The 9087-nt window shown below is 43.8% G+C and overlaps 1 protein-coding gene across 7 annotated transcripts in view; it reads right to left on the bottom strand.

The window, feature by feature from the left end:
- Positions 1–7345: 7345 nt before the first annotated feature.
- Positions 7346–9087, bottom strand: part of LOC147022459 (rho GTPase-activating protein 44-like) — a 151578-nt gene continuing 149836 nt past the window's right edge. For all 7 annotated transcript variants that reach the window (XM_085893364.1, XM_085893359.1, XM_085893365.1 and 4 more), the window contains one exon: positions 7346–7536. In XM_085893364.1, the coding sequence (XP_085749490.1) occupies positions 7361–7536 (176 nt within the window). In that variant the 3' untranslated portion in view covers positions 7346–7360. The remainder of the gene's footprint in view (positions 7537–9087) is intronic.

Here is a 9087-nt window from a genome sequence, read left to right as displayed (position 1 = left end):
TGGGGAGTCATGGATTCACTGGATCATGGGGTGTGGCGCTGCCGGTACCCGTGTGGGAGGACGAAAGTCAGAGTCTTCAGGTCCTTGGTGCTTCCAGTCTTGCTCTATGGATGCGAGACTTGGACTCTGACCAAGGATCTGAGACGGAGACTTAATTCCTTTGGTACCAGGTCTCTTCGGAGAATCCTTGGCTATCGCTGGTCGGATTTTGTGTCCAACGAGCGGTTGCTGAGAGAGACTCGGATGAGATTTCTTACCTGCATCGTCCATGAGCATCAATTGCGGCTGTATGAACATGTGGCTCGTTTTCCTGACGCTGATCCTGCTCACAAGATTCTCTCAGCGAGGGAGTCTCATGAGTGGAGGAGGCCAGTGGGCCGGCCACGTGCCGCGTGGTTGCAGCAGTTTGACCATCATCACAAGGAGATGGGGATGGGTCTGGCATCTGTCTGGGGGATAGCCAGACGGAGGCCCCTGGAGTACCGGCGGAAAGTGGACGCAGCGGCGCGCTGTTCTGGCACATGCTCCCATACCTGACCTGACCTTTGCGATCGCTTATGACGCTTAAAACTCGGTTGTCGAAATTCTAGTAAAAATCGGATGTTTTGGAGATGTTTTAAGATTGTATAAAAATATTTAACTCGCGCGCCATGGGTCATCCCATGATGCAGTGCGCTCGAGCAGACGCGTCGTTGACTAACGTAAAAGTTTTCCGTGTGCGCGCTGACGGTGTTTTCGATAAAGATGGTGTTTAAAAGTCATTTTTATCCCAATAAAGGTAATCGTCGCATGCCTGACTCGCTAAACCGTTGGATTATGCAAAGATTGTTGGTGGATGGCCGAATATTATGGTTTTGTCACTTTGATAAAATAATAAATAATTGCGTGGAGAAATGGAGATTTTTGCTTCGGTCGACGTTATGATTTTTGCTGGTTTGGTACAGAATCATCGTAGAAACTTCTGGTTTGCGTCGCTACCTTCTCTAGAGACAGCTTTAATTAGACAAGGTCAGAGGTCAAGTTGAAGATTTCGTAAGTACCAGTCTATGACTGCTTGTTTAAAATATTAGAAAGAGGATTTTTTTTGTTCTGAGAAAAAGGAAGAAAAGGGATTCACACTGGTATCATACATATTTCTTGTGAATTAGTGGCCCTGAAAATAGCCGTTTAGGTTTGATGACGCTTTTCAGCTAAACCCGATGAAATCTTCAATGCCTTCCTCGTCGAAGACAGTACTTCACTCCTTGCCATAATCAGGGTAGAGAAAGTCCTCGTCGCAGTCCACGTCCCTGCCACTGTCATTTGCAGCAGCCTCCTCTAAAATGATGTCGTCCATGTTATTTTATATATATATATATATATATATATATATATATATATATATATATATATATATATATATATATATTTTTTTTTTTTTTAATATAATGCAAAGGATCGTATAAGAGCTAACACAGAACATACAACAAGGGGAGCAGGAAACAAGAAGGACGGCATTGGGAAGCACAAACCAGTGAGGAATAGACACATGAGGAGATCTGTGGAAGGGAGCGGGATGGGGCAGGGTGCATGGAGTAAACAAGATGGACACTACAGGGACTTTCAGGAAGGAATGCAGGGAATTTGAAGGAGGTGGGTTTGGGGTGGACGAACGGGGGTAGAAAAGATCATGGTTTTGGATGGGGAAGATAAGAGATGGTGAACAGCAGTTTTGAAGATGTGGAGGGAAGAGTGGGATTGAAGAGAGTGTGGGAGTTTGTTCCAAAGGCGGGGAAAAATGAGGAATGAAAGAATAAAGGTGAGCAGTGATTCTTCATTTTGGTAGTTTTACCAGAAGGGGTTGCTGGCAGACCTGAAGTGCCCTGTGGAAATATGTGTGGGACAGAGAGCAGACAGAGCATGGGGGTGACGCCAGAGAAGAGACGGTAGAAGACAGAAAGACCACCGAGCTGCCTGCGGTGAGAGAGTGAGAGACCCAAAGACTCGGACTCATCGCGGGAGAAACCAATGATCACAAATGCCAAGGTTTCCACAGCGTGAAGCTGAGAAGGGTGAGAGGCGGGAGCATCAGCCCAGAGGGGAGAGCAGTACTCCATCAGGCTGTGGATGAAAGCTTTGTACATGATCAGGAACTCAGGTGTGCCAAGGAAGGACTTTGCACGACGGAGGATGCCCAATCGGTGACTGGCTTTTGAGGCCAGTTTGGAGATGTGGCTTACCCAAGAAAGATCATGGCAGATAGTGAGGCCATAAGTTTGAATGAAAGGACTTCAAGAGGATTGTGGAGAAAGTTGAGGGGGAGGGGGGGGGGGGGGGGGGTCCACATGGTTCTTTCAGACAGACAGAGTGAGCGTGTCAGATTTGTCAGAATTGAAAGACATGTTCCACGTGTTGGACCAGCTTGTGATTTTATCTAGATCTGCAGAGTTAAGAGGCTGTTGCTTGCCGACCTGAGGGACGACAGATGGTACGGCAGAGGGTGGAGTCATTAGCAAAGAGATAGACGATTTTCCAGAGAGTCGGAGAGAACATTGATGAAAACGTTTAAAAAAACACTGGGCCTAGAACACTGCCTTGAGGAACTCTAACCTGGAAAGGATTGGGGATGAGCGAATTACATTACGGACCCCATGTTGACTGCGACAGGAGAGGAAGTCTGCGAGACCATTCGTGGAGATGGCCTTGGATATCATAGGAAGAGAGTTTGGTGAGCATGGCAGTTTGTCAAACCATAACAAAAGCACGTGATATGTCCAGGCAGATGGCTCTGATCTCATGTCTGGTTTTGAGGATCTCCAGCAAATGTTGGGAAAGCAGGAGCAGCAAGTCCAGAGTAGAGTGACCTGGTCTGAATCCAAATTGATGATCAGGAATCAGGCCATTGGAGAAGAGGAAGGATTTAATATCCGAAGCGATGATGGATTCCACAGCCTTGCTGATGATTGGGTGGAGGCCGATTGGTCTATAGTTGCAAGGAGCTGTTTTTGCACCTTTTTCATGCAGAGCGGTCATGTTAGCTGATTTCCAATCAAATGGCATTTTGACCTTGAGTAAATGAGAGGGTGAATAGAACTGAGAGAGAGTGAGCAAGAGCAGCAAAGCAGATTCTTAGGACATGTGGGCTGATGCCGTCTGGACCAGTTGCAGAATCAGAGTGAAGGTTTGACAGCAAGCTCTCCACCTTGTCAGGAAAAAAGGACACAGAGTCCAGGAACAGCTGGGTGCGACTGGGTAAGGTGGGTACAGAAAGTGATGGGTTTTTCACACAAGATTTAGCTGCAAAAAGATAGTCACCACGAGAAGTCCCTCGTCTATCCACCCCTTCTGCTGCGCACGAGCAATGGTGCCGGCTGGAAACCTGTCTTTGGGCAGCGTCTTCCTCTTGAACACGACATACCAGGGAAGCTTGCCGCACAAGCTTATTTGAAGTGGGTGCTCCGTTATTAGACTCCAGCTATTGTGAATAATTCTTCTTTTGATGTGAGACCAGGTGTTCTTCTTCTTCTTTTGTGTTTATAATGTCATTTTCAGAGCCGCGAGGATCTATGGACGCCACACACCTAAACTCCGGGTGTCTCCGGTTTTTGTAATTTATTTAATTTCCACACACGGTTAATAAAACGCTGTGCAAACTCTTAACATGAATAGATTTTCAAAATTTTAATGGCGGAATTCAGATTAACAGCAGTTCCGACTGCTACAAAAGTGTTCATTTGGAATATAATTGAAATTCAGCAGTGATCGTTTTTAGGACCGATTTTTTTCGATACCCATGTATTGACTGCACCCCAACTTTGACCTGTTTTGGCGATAAAAAAGTGTAGTTTATACGCCGGAAAATATGGCATATATCCTCCTCAATTACCACTGAAATTTTCCTGCACCCTTCAGTTTTGCCTTGGCCATCATTCTTCCTTTGCCCACAAAATGATTCCATTGATTCATGAATGCAAAACCTTGCTGCCTCCACCATTCATGCAACTAGACAATATACATCACTGCAATATACATTACCCTTCACGATAATTGGAAGAATACCAGAAACATTACCTCACACCCTTTACTTTCATTTGATTACCCAATAAATAACCTGAACCTATTTTCAAAGTCGTCGTCGTTGTTGCCACAAAGTGTTTGTATTCAATGGTGGTCACGGTTGTGGACCTCTTTGGGAAAAGCATCCACTAAACGAATTTGCTGGTGTGCCAAGATCATTTTGTTCACCAATGTATGTAAGGTCGGCGCTCAGCCTAGTTTACGAGTGACATATGCTTTCAGCGGAAGTCAGGTGAATTCCAACTCGGCTGTCCTGCATTCTCTGAATGGTTACATATGTTGGATGAGGCAATCAGAAGAAGCATAAAATCCTGATGCCCTGTGAACCAGGCAAAGTTTGCAGTGTTGAGACAAGATTTTGACAACAATCGACATCATATATATATATATATATATATATATATATATATATATATATATATATATTACTAAAACTCTCATCTTGTGTGTATGTATATATATATATTTGTATGTATGTATGTATGTATGTATGTTTGTATGTGTGTTCCCGAAATACAGCCAAAGTGGTACACGATAGTGCAAAAATTTTAGGGCCACCTTTCCATTCGCCTGCGGTGTGCAGCATCAAGTTTCGTTAAAATCGGGCAACGAAAAAAATTATTTAAAAAATCAATTCCCAATTCAGTCGGGAGTACTATTTGATCAATGCAAACCTCAGCGGTATAGTTCGCTGGAGCTATCTTTTTTTTCTTGAAATGATTTTTTTCGGTCAGTGAGTTCACGGGTCATCTGGTGACAAATAAAAATGAATATACAATCTGATATTACAATAATCTGGATAAGTGGTACAACATGCTACTATGTAGTAGTTCATTCAATTATGGTTCCAAAACGGTAAAATTGGATTTAATTTTTTGAGTTAATATACAAAAATATCGGGCAGTACTGCTTCAAACAGGTGTACAGATACTGCCGACCTTAATGGAGAGCCCAGCCTAGGTCAGCTCTTGAATTGAGAGGAGAAAAAAATAAATCATGAAGGAATGTGTACTTTCAATTTGTTTTGTGTATCTCAGTGATGAATGAAGGGTTGTGCAGCATTTGATGAACACAAACAACATGTATTGGATTTGCACATGAGTTTTCTGACAGTTTAAAATTAAACTAGAAGGGCACTCGGAAGAGTGCATACCTCCGCCCTGTAATGCCTGATCCACGAGAACATATCTTGCCCAATAGATTTTTGAAATATAGTGTATATCATTTTTAGCTCGCCTGTTCGAAGAACAGAGAGCTATTGCGATACCCCCGGCGTGAGCGTCAGCATGAGCGTGAGCGTGAAAATGTAAAATTTTTTGTATTACGGAAAAACTCCTCGACGGATATCGCCGAAACTTGGTGGGGGGGGGGGGTTAGGTATGGTCCAAAGATCATGCCATTAGATTTTGGACTTGGTCCCCCCCAAAAAAAAAAATTGTTAGAGAATTTTTTTTTTTTTTGCATTTCCACATGTTCTAATTGATTTCCAACCCCCCCCCCCCAAAAAAAAATTTTTCGAGAAAATTTTTTTTTTTGCATTTCTACGTTTTAAGTGATTTCCAACCCCCCAAAAAAAAAATTGTTGGAGAAAAAAAAATTTTTTGAAACTTTTTTTTCAACAAAATTTCGATTTCTTTTTTTTGCATTTTTACATGTTTTAAGTGATTTCCAGCCCCCCCCACCCCAAAAAAATGTTGGAGAAAAGAACTATAACTGTCAGCACTGTTGACATATTTAATGAATAAGATATAAGGTTCACTTGAGTGACCCAGCAGTATTGGCGGCAGAGGTTTTGCACTCTCCCGAGTGCTCCCCCTCTTGTTTCCTTTCTAATGTTTTTATCTACCACACTGTTTTTTATACGCCTGATATATATATATATATATATATATATATATATATATATATATATATATATATATATATATATATATATATATATATATATATATATATATATATATATCGGGGCGTATTATGTGATACCGGTCGTCCGTCCGTCCGTCTGTCTGTCTGTCCGTTCCTGTCCACACTCTAACTCCCAAAGTTTTCAACTTTCACGTTTCATATTTGGTAAATAGGTACAGACTGTGGAGACGGTGTGTCGCAACGTACGTTTGTCATCTAAAGTGGTTGCCATGGTAACCAGGATGCTGTTTCCGTCCGTTCCTGTCCCCACTCTAACTCCCAAAGTTTTCAACTTTCACGTTTCTTATTTGGTACAAAGGTACAGACTGTGGAGACGTGTGTCGCGACATACGTTCGTCATCTAAAGTGGTTGCCATGGCAACCAGGATGCTGTTTTCCATCCGTTCCTGTCCGCACTCTAACTCCCAAAGTTTTCAACTTTCACGTTTCATCTTTGGTACATTGGTACAGACTGTGGAGACGGTGTGTAGCGACATACGTTCGTCATCTAGAGTGGTTGCCATGGCAACCAGGATGCTGTTTTCTTTGTAGTAGCACAATTCTGTATATACCTTCTTGTTAGGGCGTATATTATGCTCACTTGCGCTCTTGTTACTGATTACAATATACAAATACATATATTGCTTTATAATTATACTTCACTGCAATGCTTTATAAAAAATATTAATTATTAGACTCGTCTTTTAAAAACGATAAATGTATAAACAGGCGAGCATTGGGTGACTGACACCAACTCTTGTAAAGTCCTATCTGTCAATGGTGAAGAATCACTTAAAAATTCGAGGAGACAGATCCGGATTCGGATCTTCACCAAAATCGAAACTATTTGTCATGGTCACACACCCAACATGTCCACAAAGTTTTGTCCGAATCCGTCGAAAACTTTTTGAGCTATTGTGCTAGATATCGGTTTAGTCCTATCGTTCAATGGTGAAGAATCACTTAAAAAACTATCAAATCCAGATCTGGATCGGGATCTTCACCAAAATTGAATCAATTCTTCCATGTCATACACCCAACCTGTCCACAAAATTCATCCGGATCTGTCCATAACTTTTTGAGATATCCTGTACACAAACAGACAGACAAACAAACAAAAAAGACAAAGGATTGAAAACATAACCTCCTTCACCTTCACTGAAGGAGGTAACGAGACTGAGTTAGCTTGTATCTCAAGAAGATCATGCATATAAAAGATTCTCAATTAGGAGAAAATTATTGGTCAGGTGCTGATAAACAGGCACTTTATAATGTGAACTAAACATCAGTCTGTAGAAACATCACTCGTTTTTGAACATTTATATTTTGTATGAACAACGAGGTAGGTAAATAACATATTGGAAATTACCGAGGATGGTGTGAAAAAGCAATCAAGTCAGACAAGAGAAATAAAAGTGCTCACAGGTGCTTGTGGCATGGAGTGGTGAGCAGGAGGGGTGCTTGGTGGTGAAGATGATGCAGAAGATGATGGATCTCCTCCATCCAAACCATGCTGTTGCCCTCGTGAGGGTGGTTTTGGATGAGGTGGTGCTGGCGCTGCTTTCTTAGAGCCTGAAAATGATGACATCCAGGTCATTGGTAAAGCAATATCTCAATATGAAGGATTGAAATTGCAGTATGAAGACACCAATTGACATGATATAATTTTTGGATATCATGGAATATATATATATATATATATATATATATATATATATATATATATATATATATATATATATATATATATATATATATATATATATATATATTGTTGCGGATTCGCGCCCGCCGGCGTGCGAACGGCCACGTAACTCGAATCGCGGCACATCGCCCACTGGACGGACAATCCCGTCGTGACCCTCTCGGACTAACGCCGGGAACTAGTCACGGGTGGGCCTTTCGGCCTCACCACGATCGTGCCAATCGGCCCCCCGCATGGGATAGGGTTGCTCGCCAAATTCGACCTACCTAAGTACCCACACGGAGGGTAGACCGGGCGATCGCACCTCGCCACTTTAAGCGACCCGTTCCGTACTATCGGGATAACCGAGTGGTGTTATCGTCAACCTGGATGGTTCGATTAATTATCGGGCGTTTTAGCCCACGACCAACCCTTTACGTGAAGTAAGATGGAGATTCAATAAAGGAAAAGACGAAGCGAAACGGGAAAACAGTTCAACATAAAGCACATTTATTTCGCGATGAACGGAAAGCACACATATACAATTACACCAAAAGCAAATGTAAAAGAAGAAGAAACACACAATAATACACAAAAAGCAAATGTAAAAGCAAAACACAATGCAGATATACCACCGACTACCGAGCACACGGCAACACTTATACAGTTTTACTTCACAGACGGCGCCGACAACACATACTCAAAGCAAAAGAAAAGGACCACCCTCAAGGATGATGGGGGCAGACGGGCCTGGGACCGAGACCGCGTCGGGCCTACCCGTCTGATGAGCCACAAAATGGCGGTGGCGCCCCTACTCCGCGGGCCTCGCGGACAGTGTCTGGAATGGGGTGGGAACGGGGCCCCCTTCTCCCACTATCTCAGCGCGGGGGGGAAACAGGAGGGGGTTGTTGAGGCTCGGGGGAAGGAGGATATCTCCCGGGCTTGGGTCCCGCGACGAGCGTCTCCACCACGACCTCGGTCGCGTTGCCGGCCTCTCCTCTCCACAGCTCCCCGACTCTGACACGAGCACCCCCTCGACTGCCTTCGCCGCCGCCACCTCTCCAACTCTCCACAGCTCCGTCCAACTGCCTTCTCCGACTCCTCTCTTGACTGGCTCTTCCCAACTCAACTCCGAACTGCGGCGAGCGAACGCGGCCCTTTATAGCCCCCGGGGCCTCGCTCCTTCACCTTCGACCCTTTACCTCTGGCTGGCTCCCCATTGGACAGAGGAAAAGTGGGCGTGAATGCTTTTTGATCCATGAATCTGCATATAGCGATATTACTCCGACGCACCTGGAGGCGGGGCCAAATCGCCCCATGCTCGCTGATAGGACGGAACAGAAGTGGGCGTGAGTCGTTTTTTATCCGATTTCTTCGGAAAGGCTGGTGTCTCTGCACCCGCTGCTCGGTGTGCGCCCTGCACGAGTCCAGTATCGGTG

The sequence above is a fragment of the Eptatretus burgeri genome, chromosome 8, assembly GCF_056783735.1.
Source record: "Eptatretus burgeri isolate ZD-2024b chromosome 8, Ebu_testis_v1, whole genome shotgun sequence".
In the NCBI taxonomy this organism is placed as follows: domain Eukaryota; kingdom Metazoa; phylum Chordata; class Myxini; order Myxiniformes; family Myxinidae; genus Eptatretus; species Eptatretus burgeri.
This window is presented reverse-complemented; position numbering and strand designations above follow the sequence as displayed.